Below are 26,042 nucleotides of genomic sequence, written 5' to 3' on the forward strand. Positions count from 1 at the left end.
GAGAGAGGGAGAGAGAGAAACTAGAAATGCTTATAGTTCTCTTTTAAAAATGAGTATTGCTCCTGTTTGACCTACTTAGGCTTATGTATTGTCAGCAAGAGAGCAAAGGCAACAGGTACCACGCACTCCCACCTCCACAGAAACCGTGCTGGTGCTCCACTGCTTGGGCTGGCTGAGAGGCTCCCCTGGCACTGAATTATCCTTTCTGTTATTATCCCACAAGCTCAATGCCAGAAGGCTTCACTCTTGGGTTAAGAAATCAAAAGAGCTTCTTGCAGTAAACAAAGCTCCCTGATGTAAGAGAAGATGTTCCAAGCCCTGCTCTTCACCCGTGGCTCAGACACTTCTGATCTCACAGCGGAGCTCAGGCTGTGCTGGGTGATGGAGATGTCAGCTCAGCTTCACTTCTCACCTGCCTTTCTGAGGCTGAAATTCAGCAGCTCAGCTGCTGCCTGCCATTGATGACTATTCATGTATTTCAATGTACTTTGGAGCCTGGTAAATCACAGGAGGAGGTGACCACGGCTGGGAGCTCAGCTGTGTGCTCCAAGGGCTCAACAGAAGCAGCTCTTCCCTGCCATTTGTCCAGCACTTCACCTGGGCTTTGGGCAATTCCAATTCCCAATCCGATCCAATTCCCAGTTCAGTGATTGTTTCATCAGATTCTAACAGATTTTCCCACCTCAGCTGAAATCTGTGAGAGCACAGGGAGGCAAAGGGTGTGAGCCCCCAGCCCAGCCAGACCAGGAGGAGGGGGACAGGCCCTGGGGGCACCTTGCACCCCCAGGCAAGAGGAGCAGCTCAGGAGGAGCTCAGCTCCTCCCTGCAGGGACCTGGCTGTGCTTTCCCTGCTCTGCACCCCTTTACACCCTCAGATGCTGCCCCACAGCTGCTCCTGTGGGCTGTGCTGGAGGTCATCACCTGGACAAAGGCCAGTTCTACACCAGTGACATGAAAAATAAAATTAAAAGAGAAATCAAGACTGAAATGGCTGAAAACATTTGGACTGGAAAGAATGATATGACAAGAAGCAGTCGGGGAATGGGCACCAAAAGCACCTGAGAAGTACCGGGTGTGCTGTGCCCCAGGACTGGGGAGGAGGGGAATCAAAGGCCAATGAAGATGCAGCACAAAAAGGTGCAACTCTACATACTGGTTTGGAATTAACCTGTAAAATCTCCTGCTGCAGGGTATTGCTGAACCAAAGCAGTTATCTCTGCTCAAATTTGGCACCACAGACCCACTGGTGGTGGAGGTGCTCCTTCACCCCAGGGCTGCTGCAGCCCGGAGACACATGAATATTCACAGTGACAGGGCAAGGAGATCACTCACAAAAGGGACATCCAATCCTTTACATCGCTTTGATGTCTGCTGAGGTGGGGACAATGTGCACACAGCTAAGGCAGAAAAAAGGACTGGAGGATAAGAGGAGCAGAGAGGAAGAGGGATAAGAGGGAGTGGGAAGAAATGAGGGCAACAAACACTCTCACGGGACAGCTTGAAGATGCAAAACACAGAAGATTAAAGAAGAAATCATGCAGAGAGCATGCTGCAAACAACCCACAGCCAGTGCTGGGAAGAGGCCAGGCAAAGAGCTGTGGGGGCTGCCTGCAGCACCTGGGCTCAGGTCAGACAGCACCAGCCCCAGAGCCCTGCTCGCCCTCCAGAACCAGCACTCTCTGCTGAGCCACCACTGCTTTTCTCTGCCCACCAGTGATGCTCCCCCAGTACTGAGCAGGGGACCAGTTTAAACCTACAGGGATTAGCTGCCTAAATTAAAAAAAAAAAAAGAAAACCTGCAATCTCTGTGCAGGACACTGAATGTGCACACTCTTACCACCAAACTGTGTTCAGTAGAGAGGTGTGTGCAGTGGCTGCCAAATGCTCACTTGGCACCTCCTGGTGCCAGGGATTGCTTTTCCAAGCAAGGAAACATGCAATGCTAAGGGAAAATGTAATGGTGTGGAGTGAACAGGAGCACCCAGCACTTTCTGCAGGCAATGGAAAGTCAGCTGCTGCTTTCAGTAGGGCCTGAAAAACCAGTTTCAGAGTGTCTGGGTTCATGGACACTATAAAACAAGGTATTATTTGTAAAATCAATCAAGTGAATATGTGCTAAGGAAACTCAACAGTAAAACCTGGAGGAGATGTACAGTGATAGAAAGAACAGCCCTTCCTTGCTGAGAGCAGAGTGGCACAGGGCTCCTGAGGTGCATGCAAAGCCCATCCCATTGCAGAGCTCTGAGTGCCCCCCCTGGCCTGGCAGGGTCCTGAATCAAGGACTTCCATGGTCCTGCAGCCTCAGGCCAGAACAGCAATGCCATAAACCAAGCAAAGCCCAGAGCACAGCAGCCCTGCTCCTCCCAGAGCCAGCTCAGCCCACCCCATCCCTGCAGCTTTGCAGGGACTCTTGCTGGCTGTCATTTGCCCTAAGATGGACAGCATCAATTGCACATCCTGATACCATTTTGTGAGAAGAAAACCTGCTTTCAAATGGAACAGCTCTTCCACTAGTGCTCCCAGAATGAAGAGCCACAGGTCAGGGGCTGTGTGGGGATCAGGGCTGGGCTGGACACCAGGGCTGAGCCGAGGTGTTTGGGCTGGTCTCTAAAGTCAGGCTCTCCTGCCTGTGCCTGCTGCACACTCGGGTTCAGCACAGGTATGGGAAGGGCTGTGCACCTGCAGAAGGGCCCTGCAACAGCCCCTGGGGACTGAGGGGTGCTGCTGCCAGGAGCTGATGCAGGGAATGGGCACCACTGCCAGGCAGGGCCAGAAAGGGAAATTGGTTGTGTTGTGGCACAGAACAAGTGGAGGGGATAAAAAAAGAGTCTTCTGCAGCAAGAGAAACTCAGTGTCAGTGCTGGGAAGGGACACCAGGGACACCTTGTGTGACCCCCCTGCCCACAGGCACCAGCAGCAAGCACTGCCCCTGCTCCTCTGATGGGACATTGGCCTTTCTGCAGGGAGGGACTGGGGCATCCTGAGGCAATCTGACTGTGTGTTTAGGGAGGGAGGAGGGTTTCACAGAGCCAGGAATACAGAGTGAGTGGCTCACAGCATGGGGTCAGGTTCTCCGGATCCTGTGCTTGGAAGGGTCATGGGCTCTGCACACCAAGCCCAAAATCCTTTCCTTCAGGTTTTACACATTGTTCAGAATTCTGTCTGTGACCAGCCTGGCAGAGCCCAGCTCTGGGCTGTCTGCACTGGATGCTTGGGATGCCCAGGTAATACTGGCACAGGTACTGCTACCCTTGCTCTGCAGGTGTCAAACCCCACCTGAAGATTTACTTGAGTTTAACATGAAATGTGGAGCAGAAGAATGAAACCCACAAGAGCCCTCAGCAGGGAGGTGCCACAGGAACTGCAGGAGAACATTTCCATGCTGCTGGTTTCAGTAAGTTCCCAAAGGCAGATGCTGACATGGCCCCATCCAGGGGAGGCAGGGAGCAGCCAAGGGCACAGGGGGGCACTGAACCCAGCCCCAGGGCACAGCTCTGTGCCACAGCAGCACAGGGACACCTCAGCCTCCCTCCAGCCAGGCAGGGCAGTGCTGCTGAGAGCAGGCAGCACCCCAACAGCAGATTCTGTACAGCACCAGGATTCCTTGTGCTGCAGGACCAAAGCATCTCCCATTCCTTATAGGCATTGTTTCCCTGTGTTCCAGCTCCCTAAGAGCAGCACCAGAGCCAAGCACTGTGACAGGCAGTGGAGCTGCTTCTGTTCAGCCCAGGAACACATTTTCCTCTGGAGGTGATTCCACCACCAGTGCAGTCACAAGCAGGGTGCTCTTTGATAGACTGAAAGGGGAGACAGGGCAGCCTTTAATTTTTCTGTAAATTACCACAAAAAGCCTTTTCAGCCCCCACGAACCCCCTGTGGCTGCTGCAGGAGCTGCTGGGAAGTTCTGCCAGGTCACTGGAAGGAGGGAGCAGACAGGCAGGGATGCACAAAGCCTTTCTGCAGCCACAGCTCCTGGCCTGCATGGAGATCTCATGAGAAACACTGACAGACCTTTCAAAGATGCAAAAGGCCTTTTGCCTTTCACAAAACAATTTTCTGCTTTTTGTTCAGTAGAAAAGCTTTTTCTGTGGTGGGTTTCAAGTGGGCTGGATTCTGGCAGTGACCTGTGACAGGGTGGCATCCTCCTGGCTGTGACTCCAGGCCAGCAGTGCTGCTGCTCCATGGTCCAGGTGTGCCCCAGCACAGACACCAGCACAGGCTGAGCCCCTGTGTCCCACAGAGCTGCTGCTGCTCTCTCAGTGCCAAACACACCCTTTGGTATGGTACCTAATGTTGACTCCTGAGCAGGCTGAAATGGCTCTTTCTGTCCATTTTTCACTTGTTATTCTTTATTACATGAAACAACAAACTGTCATCCTAACTCAATGTTTCTCTTGTATTTTTAGTGCTGTGAAGATCTGACTCCTGGCTATGAAGGGAAGTTGCTCACTTGTACACTGACAACTTCACTGTTTCCTGAGGTCAGTTTGGGAGACTTCAGATGCAAGCACACAAATTTGTAACTGTACTAATAAACTGGAGTGGTGGGCCTGTCATTCTGGTGCTACAGGTGATTTCTGCAATCCACATAAAACTCAAATGTCCTGTGTCTTTGTGCTCCTCCCTCTCTGAGGGAGTTACAATACTCACACTGCCTGTGCCTGTTAAAATACTCACACTGCCTGTGCCTGTTACAATACTCACACTGCAGTGTCTGTTACAATACTCACATTGCAGTGCCTGTTACAATACTCACATTGCAGTGCCTGTTACAATACTCACATCAACTGAGTGCCTGTTACAATACTCACACTGCAGTGCCTGTTACAATACTCACACTGCAGTGCCTGTTACAATATTCGTGCCTGTTACAATACTCACACTGCCTGTGCCTGTTACAATACTCACACTGCAGTGCCTGTTACAATACTCACATTGCAGTGCCTGTTACAATACTCACACTGCAGTGCCTGTTACAATACTCACACTGCAGTGCCTGTTACAATACTCACACTGCAGTGTCTGTTACAATACTCACACTGCAGTGTCTGTTACAATACTCACACTGCCTGTGCCTGTTACAATACTCACACTGCAGTGTCTGTTACAATACTCACATTGCAGTGTCTGTTACAATACTCACACTGCAGTGTCTGTTACAATACTCACACTGCCTGTGCCTGTTACAATACTCACACTGCAGTGCCTGTTACAATACTCACACTGCAGTGCCTGTTACAATACTCACACTGCCTGTGCCTGTTACAATACTCACATTGCAGTGTCTGTTACAATACTCACACTGCCTGTGCCTGTTACAATACTCACATTGCAGTGTCTGTTACAATACTCACATTGCAGTGCCTGTTACAATACTCACACTGCCTGTGCCTGTTACAATACTCACACTGCCTGTGCCTGTTACAATACTCACACTGCAGTGCCTGTTACAATACTCACATTGCAGTACCTGTTACAATACTCACATTGCAGTGCCTGTTACAATACTCACATTGCAGTGTCTGTTACAATACTCACACTGCCTGTGCCTGTTACAATACTCACACGCTGTGCTGTTACAAACCAATGCAGTCCTGTTACAATATTCACATTGCAGTGCCTGTTACAATACTCACACTGCTGTGCCTGTTACAATATTCACACATTGCAGTGCCTGTTACAATACTCACACTGCAGTGCCTGTTACAATACTCACACTGCAGTGTCTGTACAAACCACATTCAGTTCTGTACAATACCACATTGCAGTACCTGTTACAATACTCACACTGCAGTCTTACAATACTACGTAGTGCTTTACATAACTGCAGTGTCTGTTACAATACTCACACTGCCTGTGCCTGTTACAATACTCACATTGCAGTGCCTGTTACAATACTCACATTGCAGTTTTAATATAATAGTGTTACAATTTCACTAATCACATTGCAGTGCCTGTTACAATACTCACATTGCGGTACCTGTTACAATACTCACATTGCAGTGCCTGTTACAATACTCACACGCAGTGTCTGTTACAATACCACACTGCAGTGTACAATACCACGCAGTGTTACATACCACACTTTACACCACAGACACACTTGAGACAATACTCACATTGCAGTGTTGCCTGTGCTGTTACAATACTCACACAGCTTACAACCTCTTTACATCCCACTTCTGTTAATACTCACACTGCACTGCCTGTTACAATACTCACATTGCAGTGCCTGTTACAATACTCACACTGCCTGTGTCTGTGTCTGTGTGTGTTTGATGCTCTCTGAGCAGCAGTGAGTCTCACACAAGGCTCATAGCCTCTCCTGGCTCTGTGTGCCCTTGGGCATGGGCAGTGAAGGGGACAGCTCCTGGGAGCCCCTGTGGTGTCAGGGGGATCAGGGAGGGCAGTGTGGGCAGCAGGGGAGGAGCAGCTCCTGTGCAGGGCTGAGCTGCCCCAGGCTGTGCTCCAGGCTCGGGGGGCTCACGGTGCCCAAGCTCGGGGCACTGGACCAGAGCAGGCAGAGGAGCTGCAGCAGCTCCAGCCAGGCTCCACCCCCAGCCTGGCTGCAGAGCAGAACAGCCACACTCACACTCACTCCTCAGAACATTTCATGTGGCTTAAAATCCCTCAAACCCAGGAAAATCACAGCAACCATAGCAATGCTACCTTCAGCAGGAAGACCTGGGAGACAATTTCAAGTTCTGTCTTAGTAGTAGCTGCAAGTGTAATTAATATTCACTGTAAACACACCATCAGACTTGATAATAAAGAATCACTAGCCTTGGAACACACACCCCACTTTCTCTGCATTTCAGTGTTAACTTTGTCTGAAAACAACACTGAAACAGCAAACACAATAATGCTGGTGCGGTACTAACATTCCAAACTTTCCAAAATAACCATCTGAGCAGCAATTCAAGTTGAAAAGCAACTTGGCTAAACCTTGAGGCTAATAAACTGCTTGATTAAATTAAGGGGTAAAAACTAATAAATATTCAAAACACTTGATAGTGCTTTGTTTGACATAAAGAACATTTAATGCAAGTCTCACTGGAAAAGCTGTCAGGTTTTATACCTTAAATAGAGTTTTGCATTTAGAAACACCAAGTGATTCCATTTGCTGCCTTTGATTATTGTCTTCTGTCACTTTAATCATGCTGGCAAAATTACACAATTTCTGTGAAGTTAAATCCGTTTACAGTGCAGTTTTAATACAGCTTTACAGAGCATTCTTCTATGCATTTTGATTTAGTTACTCCCCACCTAGCAATGCTTTGCTTTGTTCCTGAGCCCTCATTAGCCTGGGGTTTGCTCTGAGCTCTCCCAGGGAGGAGCTGAGCGAGGTGCAGCTCCCCTGTGCCCAGGGCTGGGGGAGCAGGGGCTGAGCAGGCACAGCCCCCCAGCCCTGCACACACAAACCCTGGGCACCCTCTGCCCTCCAGGCTCCAGCCAAATCCTGCTGCTTCTGGGCCTGGGCCCCTCTGAAATCTGAGTGCTGGTGGAGGCCATGATCAGCTCAAACCACCTCTCTCTTCTCTCCTACCCTCTGTTCACAGAATTCACAGAATCACTGGGCTGGAAGAGACCTTCAAGATCATCGAGTCCAGACCAGCCCCAACAGCTCAGCGAACCCTGGCACCCAGTGCCACATCCAGGCTTTGTTAAACACACCCAGGGATGGGGACTCCACCACCTCCCCGGGCAGCCATTCCCAAACTTTATCACTCTTTCCATGAAAAACTTTTTCCTGATATCCAACCTGTATTTCCCTTGGCACAGCTCGAGGCTGTGTGCTCTGGTTCTGTCAGTGCTGCTGGAGAAAGAGCCCAGCCCCAGCTGAGCACAGGCACCTTTCAGGAGCTGTGCAGAGTGATGGGGGCACCCCTGAGTCTCCTTTCCTCCAGGCTGAGCACCCCCAGCTCCCTCAGTGGTTCCTCACAGGGTTTGTGTTCCCAGCCCCTCTCCAGCCCCATTGCTTCCTCTGAAGGTGTTCAAACATCTCAACATCCTTCCCAACCTGAGGGGCCAGACTGGACACAGCACTCAGGTGTGGCCTCTTCTCACACTGTCCCACTGGACTGTCCAAATCACAGCTGCTCTCCTGTGCCTCTCCCACCTCTCCATCCACCCTTCCCTCCATCCATCCTACAGCCCCAGGACTGCTCTGGTCTGTAGCTCCACCACTACACACAGGTTTGAGGCTTTCCCTCATTTCTCTGCAGAGTTTTCTCGCCCCCAGCCCATCCAGGAACACCTCAGGGCTCAGGGCAGCCCCTCTGGGCTGGAGCTCCAACCAGGACTGCCAGAGGCTGCCCCTGCAGGTTGTGATGTGCTGCAGATGTGAGCTGCAGACCCTCCATCGGTGGGTCAGGCATGATTGTCCTCCTGCCTCAGGTGAGAATGGCTGAGCTGGCAGCACCAGGACCAGCTCTGCCCCAAAGCAAGAGCCACCACTCTGGACTCAGTCACAGCTGACCAAGGGATCCTGTGCCCAGCCAGTACAACAAAGTGAAATGGCATTTCAGAGAAAGCAGGGGTTTTCCTTCCCAGCAATGCTCTGCGTCCCCTAACTGAGCAGATCCCCATCTGCCATCCCAATTTATTCATCATTTCATCCTGGAATAAGTTGTTGAATCTTGTCATCTACAGTTTGGACACTTTTGTCTTCTAATTTTCATACGTCAGGGTGGCAATGTTGGAAGTTTCCTAAGTGCAAAGCCAAACAAACCAGGCCAAAAGGAGAGCCCTTAAACAATCAGGGCCTGCAGAGAAACACAGCACCATGGCTTCACACAAAATATGTCCTGCTCCTTAAAAAGCCCTCAGTCAATTCCAGCTCCCAAGAATATTTTGACATTAACTGTGAGCTGATTACTTCCTGAAATCAAACCATCTGCAGTGGTTATGTCAAACACAAATCCTCATGGGCTTGTTTAATGGTTTCTTTTTTATACCAACAAGAAAAACATTTACACAGTTCAAGTCCTCTACGTATCATATTTGAAACATTTCTTTCAGATCCTGAGCATTAAACCCTGCTAAGTGCAAGTTGCTGATGTTGCTTCTTAATTGTTGTTATACCCTGATAAATAAGCTAAAAATGTGAGAAAATACAATTAGTTTAGAAAAACTGATTTAGATATAAGCTCCATCGTTTAACTTTTCTCGGTATCCATGACAACCACTGGTCCATTTATTAAATAATAGCATCCCTGGTGTAATACACAAGTACTAAAAATCCTAACAAATAAACAGCAACATTTAGTTAAGTGTGTTTAGGTCAAGCATACAAACCAACCTGCCCCAAAACAAATGACAGAACGGGAGGAAAAAACAGATTTTAGACTCTAGCTTTCCTTACCTTAAAGTCATCTGGGAGCAGTAGCTTAGATGTCCTTAGGAAGCTTAATATATATCTGAAAATCTCCCCATCTCGATCAATGAAATAATGCTGCTTTAAACTGTCCAAGACAATAGGCTCTGTGCCATTAAACAGACGACTTATTCTGGAAAAAAGAGAAGAGAAAAAGAAATGGGCAAAAGAGACAAAATCTCATCACACCCTTGGGGCTTGAGAACAACCAATTTAGGTGCATCAATTCAAGGTGCATAAGGTAATGCAGGGTGTTCATTTGGTGACAAACTCGTGCAGGAGGGCAGGAGCCCTGGCTGGGGGCACTGAGAGCCCCACGGCTGCCCTGGCACCAGCCAGGCTCTGCTGCCCAGCCAGGCAGGGCCAGGGCCCCACCAGGAATGCACCTGGAATGCTCATCTCAGAGGGATCCTGGGAGGATCCCCACTGAAACCCAAGGGAGGATCACCCCACAGCTATTCACCCCACACTGGAATCTCACCCAGGACCTGGGAGATCACCCCACAGCTGGAATGCTCACCCCAGGGATCCTGGGAGGATCACCCCACAGCTGGAATGCTCACCCCAGGGATCCTGGGAGGATCACCCCACAGCTGGAATGGTCACCCCAGGGATCCTGGGAGGATCACCCCACAGCTGGAATGGTCACCCCACAGCTGGAATGCTCACCCCACAGCTGGAATGGTCACCCCACAGCTGGAATGGTCACCCCACAGCTGGAATGCTCACCCCAGGGATCCTGGGAGAATCACCCACAGCTGGAATGCTCACCCCACAGCTGGAATGGTCACCCCACAGCTGGAATGCTCACCCCACACAGGCACAGGGCTCCTGGGGAGAACACGAGTCCCTGGCTGTGACCCATCCCTGTGCTCCATGTCCTGCTACCAAGTGGCTGCTCCAGGGATGGGTTCCTGGCCATGAGCTCGGCGCTCCAAGCCTTTCTGTGCTGGAGGAGAGGCTGCCCAGGCCCTGAGATGGGCTGTATGGAGCTGTCAGTGTCCATCCAATGCACAAAACCAGAAACCAATGGCCTGCGCAGCCCCCACAGTGTCACCACCAGCAGTCCTGGGGGTGAGCCTGGCAGGGGGAGAGCACCATGGCAAATGTTTTGTGAGGGAAAAAATGGGAGCAAGACCTGTGGGACCAGGGAATCAGCTGATTATGGGACCAAAGGACCACATCAGCCACACCACTCCAGGTTTTTCCAGAGCTTGCTCCACGGACAGCAAACCAGGCATCTGCCTGGCTGCTGCTCCTCCAGCCTCTCCCCTCCAATGACTGCCTCCTCTCACAAGGCTTTGTCTTCCCATGAGAAATAACCCAGCTGAATATATGTTCTTGAAAGGGAAAACGCAGGAGACAGACAGCAACGACCTATTAAGTAATTGAGTCCATCTCTCTGACAGTGCAGCATTGTTCCCCACTGCACAGTGGCTCATCTTTCAAAGTCCAGTCTTAAATAATCCTGCCACGAGGACTCCTCCATTTCCCAGAGAGACCATCCCACAGCTGGCTGCATTTCACTATCAGCCTGCCCTCCCAATCGCCCAGGAAATCCCCTGGGAGCTGAGACCAGGGCAGGGCTCTGCCCTTCCCTGCAAAACAAGCCCATCAAACCCTGCTGCAGCCCAGCCTGGCTGCCTCCCTGCTCCCAGCCCCAGCCCAGCTCAGGAGTGACCCCAGTGCCCCCCCAAGGGCTGGGAAGGGGCAGGTTTGCTGCTCCTGCTCTGCCCTGGGCCCTGGCCCACAGCTGCACCTTGCTCTGGTCTTCTAACTTGCTAATAAGGCTGTAAATTTATTAATGCACCATTTGTATCTAAATAAAATGTGGAAATAATAAATAAAGCTGGACTTGGTAAGTCTCCACTGAATTTTGCTAAAAAACCTTTCTGCTCTCTTCATTGAGGAAGCTCCAGGTTGTGCTCCCTGCTCTCATGCCCATGCCAGCATACAGCCAGCCTGAATTACTTGTGAGAATAACCAAGAGCTCTCCTAAACTCTAATTATAACATTTACTGTTTTCTCCAACCTCCAGCGTTTCTACAGTACCAGAGAATACAATCCAGTTCACCTGGCAACATTTCATTCATATAATCACAAGGTTCAGTAAGACTCCTGTAATTCACTGTGCTCTTTTTTGCTGTTATTTTAGGGCCATTTGCCCGAGACAGTTAAACATGCTGCTTTGTACAGCCTTACACTTTATTCCAGGAACCAGACAGTTAATTTATTTCCTTTGGCAGTGTGCTGTGCTGGGATACACTGAAAGCAGAGGAAGCACTGATAGCTTAAGGTTCAGTACATACATTTACTGAGTAAATTTGCATGGCTATTGGAAGTTTTGAGATCTCACATGAGAACAAGCTGAGCTGTGGCTGAAGCCTCCTCCCCTCTGCTGCCCTTTCTCTGGAGTCTGCAGAGGCAAAGCTGCTCTGCACAGGCACAGGGCAGGGCTTGCCAACAACTACAGGGTGCACAGAAAACAGGGTACAACATTTTAATGGGCCACTCTTTAATGTAGTAAAGCATTTTTTTGGTAATGAAAACAAAACATGAATTTTGAGGCTCCATTTTATGGAGTGCCCTGAGCTGTATTTCTTCACCAGCAAAATTACTGCTGGGGAAAGAAGCTCACAGAGTGTTGAAAGACTTAACTGCCACCCCAAAAACAGAGTGATGAATAGTTTAAGGATTTATTTGACATTTTAGGGGGCTGCTATGTTCCAAGAACCAACTTCAGTGCAGCATGTTGTAATGCTGCATGTGGAAAGGGCTCCCTCTCCTCCCATTCCACCAGCTCAAACCCTACCTGGAAAAGTCCTCTGGAAAATGCAATGCTGGGAGAGCACAAAATGAACTCAAATGGACAGTTCCTGACAGGACTGCTGTCCATGTGTGAAGCTGGGGGAAGGAGCACAGTGACCAGGAGCAGCTCCGTGCTCTGCACAGGGACACAGAGCTCTCTGTGGATGGGTCAGTGGTGGCCAGAACAAAATGCCTCACCCAGGAGCAAAATGCACTCAGGCTGTCAGAGCTGGCAGGTCAGCAAGACCAGGGGGACAGGAAGGCTTTGCACTGTATGGATGTGCTGATGATCAATCAGAAATAAGGCCCCAGCCTGGCTGGCAGCCCCAGGAAGCTGCTCCCCCCAGGGACCCACTGTGTGCTGCGAGTTTAAACCCATGGGGAGCTGCTGCAGCTCAGACTGGGCACTCATCACCCTGAAGATGTTGTTTTTATGGGTGGTCATGGCAACCAGCACTGCACTGGTGGACAAGGAGGCACTTTGAGGAGGCCCCTGCCTATGGCACACAGGAATGGTCCTGGCAGTGCTGCCCGTGAGGAGGCACAGGGAGAGGAGACAAGGCCAAAGGGCTGCACGGGGATCTGCAGCAAGGGCCAGTCTGAGCAATGAACACTCCTTCAGCACCCCCACCTTCAGCAAGAGATGCTTCACTTTCTAATTTAGAAGCACTTGTATCATCTGTGTCCAACATGAAATTTCCAAACAGGGAGCAGACTGAGGCAGGCCCAGCTCCAGCAGCTGCCAGCCTAAGGATGCCAAGTGTGTCCCTCCGCTGTCCTGGCCATGCTCACACCCTCTGCCCAGAGCTCAGACCCTCCCAGTCCCCTCTTCCTCCTCCTGGCTCGCTCCTGCCCTTCCAGCAAGGTGCTTTTCCCAGCTCCTGCTCCGCAGTGCTGCCCACCCAGCCCTCCGCTGCTGCCCCAGAGCCACACGGGCTGCTGTCCAGCCTGGCACCTCCAGCCCTGGCTGGCTGCACTTCTCTGCCTCTCCCAAGAGCCAGGACAGAACCTGTTGCTCCCATTCCTGCTGTTTCTTTGTGCTTTTGTTGTTTCTGCTAAAGGCTTTCACATTTGCAGTAATGTTTCGCCAAAACGCCGAGGGGCGAGTTTCTAGCTTTGCACCAATTTTACCATGATATTAAGATCTTCTTTTATTAGATTAAAAACAAACAACAAAGACAGCCAACCCACAAGGACAAGAGTGCCAGTACATTCTTTTCTGTAGTTTCTTGGGCAAGGAAAGAAGCCCTGTGCTGCCTGCAAGTAGCTACAGAAAGCTGCTGCCCCCCTTAATCCTGGGGACTCATTTTCCAGCCCGTGCAGGCAGGAGCACAGAGGGGGCTGCAGGGCACTGAGTCCAGCCCCAGAACACAGCTCAGGACACATCACCACTTTCAGCAACTCCCCCAGCTCCCTTTCAGAAGCAGACAGAGCTTTTGGCACCCCCAGCTCCCTCCAGAGCACCTCTGGTCATCCCAAAGGCCAACACTGAGCACACCTGTGGCATCACTGAGCACACCTGTGGTTCTGCGCATCACACACAGCTTCTGGGGAGTTTCATGGCACTTTGGGACAGAAAAGTTTTTGGGGTGGGGCAGTTTGCTCTCTGGTTTGGGCCAGTTCAGCCGTTTTCTTGATGGCTTTATTTTGAACAGAAAATACAAGTTCTTTCCTAATAAATCTGGTTCCAGAGGTCTTAAGGAGAGCACCCATTATTGTGAGACAATCAGCAAGTGGGGCTGTGGCACCATGAGGCCCTAAGAACCCCAGGTACCTCTGCTGTGGGGGCCACTGTGTCCTGTGGTCCCTGTCACTGCTCTGGCCAGCACAGGGACACTGCCTAAGCAGAACTCTCTATCACAATATTGCACTAAAAGTATTAATTTAAGTAATTACATGATTAATATTTAACTGTTCAGTGATATTCTTGTCATTCATAATTCAGTTGTTTACATTTATTAAAAATTGATTTTGTAGACACTTTTTCTGCCCAATGTCAAATCGGCAGGGAACGCACATTTCAGCAAACTGTCACTAAAATGTGTCTCTTTCCTCATTCCATTGGAGGACAGGGGGAGAAGACAGAAATGCCTGTCTGTGGGTCCTGCAAACGTGGTGGGTCTGTCCTGCACACGGGGTCCTCCCTGCTGGACCTGCCCTGTGTGTGCCCTCCTGCCCCCAGGGCAAACACAGCGAGCTCTGCAGAGCTCCCTGGGCTTTATGGGGGCTCTCAGCTGTGCTTGGCTTTGGGGTTAAGAGCTGCAGGAGGAGGAGGTGGCTGTGGGAAATGCCACAGAGAGGGAGAACAGGGCTGGTTAGAGGGGGCCTGGCTGTGGGAAATGCCACAGAAGGGGAGAACAGGGCTGTTTAGAGGTGGGACACTGAGCATGACCTGAACCTGCCCTGCAGGACACAGCAGCAAAGCATCCCCGGGGCTGAGCAGAGTCCAGTCCTTGCTGCTGAGCACAAACAGTGCTGCTTATCTCTCAAATATTTGCTCAAGGTGGGTAGGATAGATACTGTTATCTGCTTGGAAGAGAAAAAAATGCCATGAATTGGAGCAGAGGTGCTTGACAGGCCTCACTCTGTGTCTGGCACTGCTGCTCACACAGCTGGGTCTCTCAGCAGCCTGCTCCCTGTCCTGTCACAAGGCACACACTGCTGGGGCAGTGTCAGCACCCAGCACATCCCTCTGGCTGTCCTGGACTGCCAGGACCCCTGCCAGGGGGCTCAGAGACCCTGGCACAGAGCCCAAGATGCCCCTGTGGTTTGATTATGACCCTTGGAGCAAGTTACCAATCTTGGATGAAGATCTGCAAGCCATGACAAATTAAGTAGAATGATAGTGAATTTACCACAAGGTGAAAAAGTAGATTTTGGGGTTTTTAGAATGGGGATTCAGAGGGGCAAGATGGAGGGATCTGGGCATGTCCAGCCTTTCTCCTTCTTCTTCTTGGCCTCCTTCTGCTGTGATGTTGGCACTTACAGATTGGTTTAGAGTAGAAGCTCACTGTCTAACACAGGTGATAGGTATTGGGAAGTAATTGTAAACATTGTACACGTAGTTTTTAGTATAAAGACATAACACTGCCCTGGGGGCAGGCAGAGTGCCTGGAACTGTCCTGCTGGACGGACCTCGGCAGGGCAGGAGAAAGAATTTTATAGATAAGAAACAATAAACAACCTTGAGACCGAGAACTGAAGAGCCCTGACTGCTTCTTCGAGCACTGGGCTGGGAAAAGAGACTTTCCGACACATCTCAGGGTCACTCTGAGCAGCCAGAGGCCCGACAGGAAAGCACTGTGTGAAAGCCTCTCAAGGGCTGTGCCAGCTCTCTGCTGGCACTGCCACAGCCCAGCTGGAGCAGCCCAGGCTGGGTGGGCAGTGGGCAGTGCTGTCAGGCCTCCCCAGCAGCGCTTCTCCTGTTTCCATTATTTCCACAGAACTGTTTGGATTTGTGCACAAGTTCCCAGCAAAGCAAAGCAGAATGGGGAAAGCACCTGCAGGGAGGTGCCTTAAACCAGCCAGGCTGTCTGAAAAGCAGGCCAGGCTGGCCAGGGGAGGACAGGGATAACCCAGCAGATGGGTATCACTTGCCCTCTGGCCTGGCATGAGTTCATAGAGGGGTGGGAGGCCCTGCCAGGACACAATCTCCCTCACGCCCCGAGCACTGAGGAACGCGGCTGGAAGTTACATCTGCCTGCAGGAGGTCCTCTGATCTGCCTCAGTTTAAACCTTCAGCTACAATTGGTGTGCCAGTTGTGCCACACCTCCCCTCCCTGCTCCCTGCAGTGATTCTGGGCCCTTGTGCAGCTGAGGGAAGCAGCACTGAGGAGAGGCGGGGGCTGCAGCAGGGTCAGTGCCCACCCAGCCTGGCTGCCCTGTGCTGCAGGGGCCCTGGGAGGCTTCACCCTGCAGCTTCCCCTTCAATCCAGGACATCTTCACCCCTGGGACTGCTGCAGGGGCTGTGCTTGGCCTGCAGGGTGTTTTGGCTGGGGAGAATTTTAAGCATCTTTTGTTTGGACAGCGATGAGGGAAAACTGTGTGTGTGAGAGCCTGGGTGTTAAACTTTGGGTATGGACTGCTGCTCTGCAAATGTGGCATCCAGGCAGCCCCGGGGCCTGAGGGCACAGAGAGGTGCCCCAAAGGAGCTTCTGGCAGGTTCCAGAGCAGGGACCAGCTCCCAGCCCCAGGTCAGTGCAGGCACCAAGGTCCCCCCCACTCCATGGTCACCCCACCCTGACCCAGCTCCTCCTCCTCCTCCTCACCCACCCTTCAGCAAGGCAGGCCCAGTGCCAGTGCCCCACAGCTGCACTCAGCCCCACAGTGTCACTCCTGAGGACACAGCGAGCTACCACACATGTCCAAACCAAAACTGACCTGGGAGGACAACACTGGGATACCAAAACCTCCATTTTAAACAAGAGCATGAAGCAGTATGGCCCAGCCTCAGCACAAGGGGAGGGGTGCATTGGGTTGGCATGGCCCAGCTTTGGCAGCACAGGGGCTCCAGGGGTGGCTTCTCTGAGGAGCTTCCAGAAGCTTCCTCAGTGTCTGGCAGAGCCAACCCCTGGCAGCTCAAAGGCTGATGGACCTCTGGCCAATGCTGGGCCAATTAGCAATGGTGGAAACATCTCTGTGATTACAGATTGAAAAAGATTAAAAAGTTATTGCACAGCTGTAATTGTGGCCAGAGAAGAGCAGGGTGAGAACATGTGAGGGAAACAACCTGGAGACACCAGGGGCAGGGGGGAAGGAGGGGCAGGAGGTGCTCCAGGGGCCAGAGCTGGGGTTCCTCTGCAGCCAGGGTGAGACCACGGGGAGACAGCTGTGCCCTGCAGCCCTGGGGATCCAGGGGGATGCAGAGATCCACCCCCAGGGAATGGGGATCCAGGGGGATGCAGAGATCCACCCCCAGGGAATGGGGATCCAGGGGGATGCAGAGATCCACCCCCAGGGAATGGGGATCCAGGGGATGGAGATCCACCCCCAGGGAATGGGGACGGGGATGCAGAGATCCACCCCCCAGGGAATGGGGATCCAGGGGGATGCAGAGATCCACCCACAGCCCCTGGCCAGGGGATGCAGAGATCCACCCCCAGGGAATGGGGATCCAGGGGGATGCAGAGATTCACCCACAGGGAATGGGGATCCATGGGGATGCAGAGATCCACCCCCAGGGAATGGGGATCCAGGGGGATGCAGAGATCCACCCCCAGGGAATGGGGATCCAGGGGGATGCAGAGATCCACCCCCAGGGAATGGGGATCCAGGGGGATGAGGATCCACCCCCAGGGAATGGGGATCCAGGGGGATGCAGAGATCCACCCCCAGGGAATGGGGATCCATGGGGATGCAGAGATCCACCCACAGCCCCTGGGGATCCAGGGGGATGCAGAGATCCACCCCCAGGGAATGGGGATCCAGGGGGATGCAGAGATCCACCCCCAGGGAATGGGGATCCAGGGGGATGCAGAGATCCACCCCCAGGGAATGGGGATCCAGGGGGATGCAGAGATCCACCCACAGGGAATGGGGATCCAGGGGGATGCAGAGATCCACCCACAGCCCCTGGGGATCCAGGGGGATGCAGAGATCCATCCCCAGCCCTGGGGAGGTGCCCACACCAGAGCAGGGCATCCCTGGCTGAGGCTGTGACCCTGTGGCAGACCCAGGGGACAGAGGGGCCCTGTTCCCAGGCTGGGGCAGCCTGTCCTTGGGCACTGCACCCCTGCACAGACAGACAGACCCATCCCAGCAGGTCTGGGAGGGCTGTGTGCCCTGGGAGGCACTCAGGCTGCAGCAGGGCACTGAGAGCTGCTGCTCCTGAGATGGAGCCAAGCTGGAGAAGTTCCTGCAGAACTCCCCTGTGGGAGGGACCCCACAGCACTGCAGAGAAGATGCTCTGGGGGAGGGACTGACCAAAAGCCCCATTCCCTGTCTCCCTGTGCCATTGGGGGAAGGGTTTATTTTACTTCTCATTATCCTGCTCTGAGTTTGTTAGAAATAAATCCAATTAATGCCTCTAATTCCAGCCTGTTTTGCCTTTGATGGTATTTCCTGAGTGATCTCTCCTGGTCTTTAACTCATGAACCTTCACTGTGTTTTCTGTGCCTGTCCAGCTGTGGAGGGGTGGGAGAGCAGCTTTGGGGGTGCCTGGAGTCCAGCCAGGGTCAGCTCACTACAAGGAGGGAACTCTCAAGGTTCGAGTTTATCCATCTCCAATTCCTGTAACCTCCTGCTCCTGCCTCCCAGTGCTGATCCTGGAATGCCACAGGAGTTTTTGAGCCATATGCTCACTTTGCCATGCTTCTGCAGGATATTACACTCATTAACCACTGAGCACCTGAAGGAACTGCAGGATCTATTGCCTACATTTAATACTTCATATTTTGCTGTTCAGGCTACGATATCTATTTTTGTTACAGATCAGAGCTAGTCTGTATAGTATCAACATGTATTTTTAAAAGTCAATAATCCATAAAGAACATTATAATCTACCATGCAGAATCATTCTTAGGAAGCTCTGGGAGGATTTTCTTTCTTCTTTCTATGCCATCACTAAAAAAGCAAAATTAGGTATAGAATGGATTTTGTAGTTAAAACCAAGCCATGGACAATTCTGTTTTCTGTTCACTGTTACTGTCAATTAAAGTCCACTGGAGCAACAGGTAATAAAATCCACTGAAGTGGAAATTACCTATTATTTTTGAGATACCACAAAGAATTCATGGTAAAGGTAAGAGATTGCTTGCTATTTACAGCCTATCTACACATTTAAGACACTTTAGCAGATGACTTTGATATATAACTTCCTGGAAATGTGTGTGTATTCATAGTCTGATGCACTACACTTAACTTGTAGAAACAGTATCAATGACATAAATTAGCAGGTGAGACAAGGAAGTGGAAACATTATCCCAGGCAGAGAAGTTTGTGTCTTTTCCTGAATGAAAAAATTCCCTTGGTAGTCAGGAGCCACTCTGGCCCTGTATCCCTTCAGCCACATCCCAACGGGGAGGAGGAGGAGGAGGAGGAGGAGGAGGAAAGAGGAGGAGGAGGAGGAGGAGGAGGAGGAGGAAGAGGAGGAGGAGGAGGAGGAGGGCTCAGACAATCACCACGAGCAGACCAAATACAAGGGAATTGAGATTGCCATAAACTCTTCATTCTCCCCAGGTTTTCAGGGGCATTAACCCTAAGCCCTTGACCTGCTGGTGGGATCAGGCCCCCAGCATGGTCTCTCATCCCCAGTTTCCCTCCTAGCCTGTGGGTGCCCAGCAGGAGCAGAGTTCAGCTCAGCTATGAGCAATGGGGCAGGACACAGCCCTTCCTCAGGCTGATGACTCCAGCTTGCCTTATTTAAGAGTCTGTCTATTTTAGTGTGTTAACAGCCATGAAAATACTTCACTAAACGAACATTTCTAGTACATTAATTGCTGTATCACAAATCCTCTAATTTAATTTGGCGCATGCCTAAATCCACAGGTAAGGGAAGCAGATACACACACAGGACAGAGACCTTTTGCTACACACACATCAGCATCCCACCACACCTGTTTAACTCAGCAGTGATGAAAAGCATTTGCTGTGTTCAACAAGGGGAAAAACTGAACTTTCAGATACAGGAACAATTGGCATTTCTTCATTACAAGTTCCCTACCTGCCACTGACATGGCTTGTTCATCTCTGGCACCAGGGACAGGGACAAAGAGCCTCCCATGATTTATGATGCTTAAGCCTCCAATTCCCATGGTTTGTTCTGCTTGAGCTGCTCTGGAGCAGCCGTGGCCAGAGCAGGGCTCTGAGCACATCAGGTGTGAGCAGCCAGGGCAGCCCAGCCCCACAGAGGCTGCTGTGACTGCAGGACAGGCCAGCTCTGCCACCCTGCTCCCAACAAGCACCAGCTGGCTGGGGACAGTGACAGCAGCCTGCCTGACTTGCATGTTTTTAATAAAATCACCAAATAATGTGAGCCTTCGAAACACAGGATGTGTTCAGGGTAGGAGCTGAGTATTGTTCTTTCAATGAAATACTCTGAGATCCAGCAACTACACTGCAGGTAATATCCATCTACCTCTCTTTATTTTAAATTGTGGGCTTACACTTCAAACTAAAGAAGAATGCTAGCTGGATTTCTGGTGTTACTGATTTTTTCCAGTACAACATTCTGTTATATGCTATATATAGGCTATTTTTTCCCTCCTTGTGCCTTTTACTTCATTCTAATTGAACTTCTGCCTAAATAGTTGGGGAAGATTAAAAACATTAATATAAATTTATATTGTATCCTCTATTATGCCATTGCTCCTGCAGCTCTGATTTGAGGCCTGTGAGGATTCTGGGCCTCTCATGTTTTCTCAACACATAATTTACACTAAATATTGGTCAGGAAAATAAACTCAGAACAAAAATTCTTTAATTTAAACCAAAACTCAAAACTAGCATCTTAGTCTTGCAAAGGTTTTCCAAAGGTCCCAATCCTGCAAGAACCGCATTGCAGCTCAAACTCTGTGGGAGTTGCAGGCACTCAAGAAAATGAAGTTGTTAATACATGAGAAGATACAAATTTCAAATAAAACATTCCTGCCTGTACAAGTCTTTTCTTGCTATTCCTTTAACCATCCCTCTCCCCTAATCACGGAGCCCTGGTGAGGGCAGGGCTCACCAAACACCAGCTCTCTCTTGCTGCTCTCCTTTCTGTAGCTTCCAGTGGAGGATAATTCAGTATTTCACTGAGATTTTCAATCTGACTAAATCTGGACATTGCTTCCATGACCAGCAGCCCAGTAGAGCTGGGCATGCTGGGAGGCTGAGGACATGCAGACACTGGTTTTATTATAATATAAATGGGCTCAATCCTGCTTGTTATAGTCAACAGTGAAACTCCCACTGAGACTCAGTGAAGGCAGGGAAAATTTCAAACGGAGCTCATTTCCCTTTCAGGGTGTGAGTCTGGCCCTCCACATCTTTTGCATGTGTGGGTGCTGTGAAACCAGGGCATTCCAGCTGGGGAAAGAGGGATCTATTGACTCCAGGGCTTCAGAACCTTTTACAGAGCACAAATGGTGACACCCAGCACCAGCACTGCCTCTGGTACACACTGCTCACACACACAGCTGCAGTGTCCAGCCTGCTGGGGTCACAGACCTTCACTCCTGATCCCAGGCACAAAGCTGAGCAGGGTTTTCCTCTGATTATCTCCTTTATTTCCAGATTCACAGGACTCTGCATCACCTGGGCAGAGCAGGGACAGCCAGGGGTGACCCTGGTGCCCACGCTGGCCTGTGCTGCTGGGACACTCCCAGTGCTGTGAACAGGAATGATTCCAGTCTCTCTGGGCTCTGATAAATCAGCTTTCTGCTGACAAGCAGCTGCCCCTGTGCTTGGACATTTGCTTGTTCCACTAAATTGGTGCAGCTCTCCTGCTGTTGACAATAATTTGGAAAGAACCCAGCCTGTCTGACATTCTTGCTCCATTTGCTTTTCCTGCAGCCCATCCTTGTGAGCTCCCCTGAGCTGAGGACAAAAGTGACACTGATTTTGCCCAGTGCCAGGGTGTAAAGCTGCTGCAGTAGAGTGCTGCCCACCCCAGCCCAGCTGACAGCAGCCCCTGCTCTGGAGCAGGCACTGCAGGGCTCCCAGGCACTGCTCCTTCTTCTCTCCAGGCATGTGTGTGCTTGGGAAGCTGCATCCAGCTCCCTCTATCCATACTTTGTTATCACACTTCAAATGATGAATGAATAATGTTTATTCCAGCTTTTGATTAAGCTGTAACCAATGTATTTTTCCTAGAGTCCATTTAAAGAAGCTCAAGACATCAAGAACAACTGGTTAAAAAGCTATTTTGAAGGGAAAACAATCCCCAAGGCCCATGGAGCCACACCAAGCAGGAAGATTTGTGTACGTTTTTTGCTGCTGAGCCTGAGCATTGGCAGATGAGCAGAAACAAAGAGGAATTTCCAGCAGGTTTTTCACTCCTGCAGCTGGAGAGCAGGGACAGACAGGAAGCAACACACCACCATGTCTGCTGGGAGGAGCCCACCCCACAGCCACATTCCCAAAAAAAGGAGCCCCCATCTAGGCGCTACAGGAACCCCCACCCAGGCAGGAGACAGCCATGCACCTGCTGCACAGAGGACACCTGCCCTGCAAAATTAAGCTCATCAAAAACTTTAAAATAATAAGTAAACTCTTCACTGTTGAGTTCTGATGAGCTACTGGAAGCTGAACCTGACTTTCTTATGTGACGGTGAGAGGTTCATTCTTAAATACAAATACTCTGGTCATGGGTTTGATTCTGGTTCCAGTGAAGTCAAGGCCAAACCATCCTCTGATTTAACTGGAAGCAGAAGCAGGCCCCCAATTTAACCCTCATGCCTGCAAACAGAATACAATTGGATGTGAAACAAAGGAGAAATATGTTTGAAACTGGTATTAACTCCAAGCTTTATCATCCCCCCTCCATAAGACTAAAGAGCAGTCACTGAATTTTTTCCTCATTCAGCACCAATCTTATGTATTACTGGCCAAAATCCAGCCCTCATTCCCTCCAAGACAGCCCTGGCACAAGCAGAGGACCCAGTTTCTCCACTGTCCTGTGCTGGTTCCCATGGAGCTCCCCTACCCCAATCTGCCCATGGTGGGTTTGGCAGGGGCAGAGCTCAGTCTGCATTCCCCAAATGCCAAAGCTGCAGCCCTTGGTGTGAATTGCACTGGTACAAATCCTTGGTCTAACACAGTAGGACACCAAAGAGGTTAAAGAGAGTCCCTGGTTTTCATTGTCCACTTTCTCAAGAGAGATTTGCTGCTGCCAAAGTGTCTCCAGACCTCAATGAGTTACCTGCAGCAGCAGCAGCAGCTGCTCTCCATCAGGAGGGAGCAGAGACAGGAGCCTGCCCCGTGCCCTTCCCTCAGTGCCTCATGGTGCAAAGCTCAGCTTCCACCAGAGCTCACCAGCTGATCCCTTCTGCCTCTGGCCACGAGGAATGGTGCAAAGGAAGGGGCAAAATTCCACAAGGATGTCACTGCACAGTAACTCCCCAGCAGCCACCTGCAGGACTCGCCCAGGTTTTGCTTTATGCGACCCTCAGCAGGTAAAAAGCAGCAATTTTGGCCTTTGAACACGATTTAGCACAGCACAGGTGAGCAGCACACTCCTCTCTCTGCCTCTGCCCAGCCCTGGCACAGCTGTCCTGCCTGCATCAGGAAGGAGCACAACCAAGCACAACTGTGAAGCTCAGAGCTGTCCTGCCTGCCTGAGTTTCAAGTGAGAGCAAGTCAGGTCAAAACAAACCCCTGTAAAGTTTTTACAGATGTCATTTCATTTTTAAGCATCAAAAGAATGAAGTGCATGCTAATCAGCAGCTGAGATGAAGGACTAGGCAGTCTGGTGGACAGAGCATGGAGAAGTGAGTTTGTAACTCTGGAATTTTATTCCAGCTCTGCAGCCTCTCCCAGAGGCTGCAGAATTTAATCTGTAAATTCAGATTAGGAAAGGCACCAGGCTGGTGTAATTCTGTACCAGTGCAGTGACAGCAGCCATGACAGTGACTGACAATGCCTGCCCCTGCCACCAGATCATGCATTCAGTATCAGGACAGCACAAGGGAACAAGCTGAGGTACTGCCAGGCCTTGCTGTGCTCATCAATTTATTACATCTCACACAACAAGAACTTAGCAGAGTTCATGGGGGTAACAGCAGCACAGGGCACAGCCTGCATCAGCTCCTGCCTGGCATCCTCCACACCAGCTTGTAACTCTGTGCTCCAGAGATCCAGCTCCCCTCTGCTCTCGCATCTGAATCTGTGTTTGCATGCCTGCATACTTCTTCTGTTTAAAAATGCACTTTGTTCTTCAGGATTTCATTAACCCCTGAATAGATTAATTTGGATTTCAGTTATACAGACACAAATTTAATGGAACTCCTTCAAAACCAGCAGAGTCACATCTTTAGGAAGGGCAGGAGGGGTTTGTGCACGCACCTGGAAGGGCAGGACACCTTGTGCTCACCTGGCTGCTGGTTTTACACCCTCAGAGCACTGTGGGCACCCAGCAGCAGCTCCTGACTGCAGTGCCCAGGTTCTGGAACTCCTCACCACACAGCACACCACCTCCAGCCCTGGTGTAACCCCACAGAGGACAAGGATTATTTTGGCCAGGTCTATCCTTAGGCTCATTTTCTAAAACAATAGAGCTTGTTTTCCTTTAAGCTTATTACAGTAAAACTCTCATTGACTTCACTGGAACAGAGACCTGGCCCAACACACCAATATCCAAACCACCCCCATTTATTTTAGTGGAAGGAGGCAAGGAAGTAGAAAGGTCCAATGTATTTTTAAATCTTTAGATTTCACAAATGATCACAAGCATGTAGGTCACAATATGCGCACGGAAAGACACCTACAACAACCACCAGTGGGATCATTAAAATAATTAAGTTAGGCCTAGAGACAAATTCATTTCATAACATGTTCCTTACAAAACAGATACCCCCTTGCTCCATAATCTAGAGAGTCTGTTTTATAAACTTCCTAAGTAGTTCATGAAATATCCCCCTAAGCAGACTAGGTCTGCTTGCCATTGCAGGGTCTCTATAAATCAAAAGTTTATGAATCAAAAGACAAAGAGCAGCGCTGTGTGCTCAGAAGCCAGCTGGGGAGGGGTAAAGCCTCAGCAGCTCCAGTGGTGCTGTGGTGAGCTCTGACCTGGGGACACCACTTTGCTGAACCTGCCTCTTCACACAGCTCCTCTGCCAAGGGGGAGCTGCCTGCACAGCACAACAAGCAGCAATCAATAAAGGAGATCCCCCTTTGTTTTAAGTGTAAAGATGCTGCATTTCACACACAGCACCTTTACAGTACTTCACACCACACTGTTGAGCAGGAAAGAGCCTCCACTTGCAGCAGCTAAAAGGAAGAGTCAGTTACTTTCCAGCCCAGCATCCTGTGGAAATGGTCTCTCTAAATCCACTGCTGTGCTAGTGCTTTCCCTCCTACCATCCTGAAACTGACTGCTGGAAAATACTTCAATTATGCTGCTGGTACCAAAGTGCCCTGCCAGGTGAGTGGTGAGCAGAAGTAGCAACAAAGGAAATGACAAACCAAACTTGACCAACAAGAAACTGAGATAAATACAGAGTGCTAAATGAAAAGAAAAAAAAGTTGAAATTTTGGTATCCTTGTCTGCTGGCTTCTCTTTGATTTTTTAGTAAACCAGACTAGCTTTCAACCTGTTGTAAGCAGGAAGAGTGGGAATTACTGATGTGGTAAGTGTAACTCAGCTACAGCCATGTTATCATTGCAGAACTGTGAGAGTCTGTCCGAATTTTCCCTCATCTGCCTCACAATCGATCATCATTTGGGGACCACTGAGGAGAAGACTCCCCTGTTTTCTCTGTAGGAGAAAGTTACACACACCACAGGCCCGAGACCTGAGCACAGTGCTAAGCCATTGTTTTCACAGGTGTTGTTTGCTGTTTGCTGCACTGAGCCCAATGAGAAGAAGAAGAAGGGGGCACCGTGTCCTTTTTGCAACAACAGCCTTGGGAGCTGTCCCACCTCTCGGCCTGGCTGGACTTCTCCTGAGTTCTGGGTGGTCCCCCCACAGAAGACCTTCACCTGTTTTACAACCACTGTGACAGACAGACTGAGATGTAAGGAGCCTCTCCATCAAGGACTGAGACATGAAACCCCCATGTGAAAAGGCCCCTCTGCTCCTTCCAAGGGCTGGGACTGAAACCCCCAGCCCGGGGCAGGTGTGTGGGGAAGGCAAGCTGACCAAAGCGAGATGTTTGCCTGCAGGCTGTGACCGCTGGGCCACGAAAACAATGGCTCTCATTTACTGCTGAGAACATGGAC

General features: G+C 50.5%; 1 protein-coding gene across 5 annotated transcripts in view; it reads right to left on the reverse strand.

Moving 5' to 3' along the window:
- KCTD15 (potassium channel tetramerization domain containing 15) overlaps nucleotides 1-26,042 on the reverse strand; it is a 49,190-nt gene that overhangs the window by 7,072 nt on the left and 16,076 nt on the right. For all 5 annotated transcript variants that reach the window (XM_030956094.1, XM_030956093.1, XM_030956091.1 and 2 more), the window contains exon 3: nucleotides 9,365-9,509. In XM_030956094.1, the coding sequence (XP_030811954.1) occupies nucleotides 9,365-9,509 (145 nt within the window). The remainder of the gene's footprint in view (nucleotides 1-9,364; nucleotides 9,510-26,042) is intronic.

Source organism: Camarhynchus parvulus, chromosome 11 (genome assembly GCF_901933205.1).
Source record: "Camarhynchus parvulus chromosome 11, STF_HiC, whole genome shotgun sequence".
Classification (NCBI taxonomy): domain Eukaryota; kingdom Metazoa; phylum Chordata; class Aves; order Passeriformes; family Thraupidae; genus Camarhynchus; species Camarhynchus parvulus.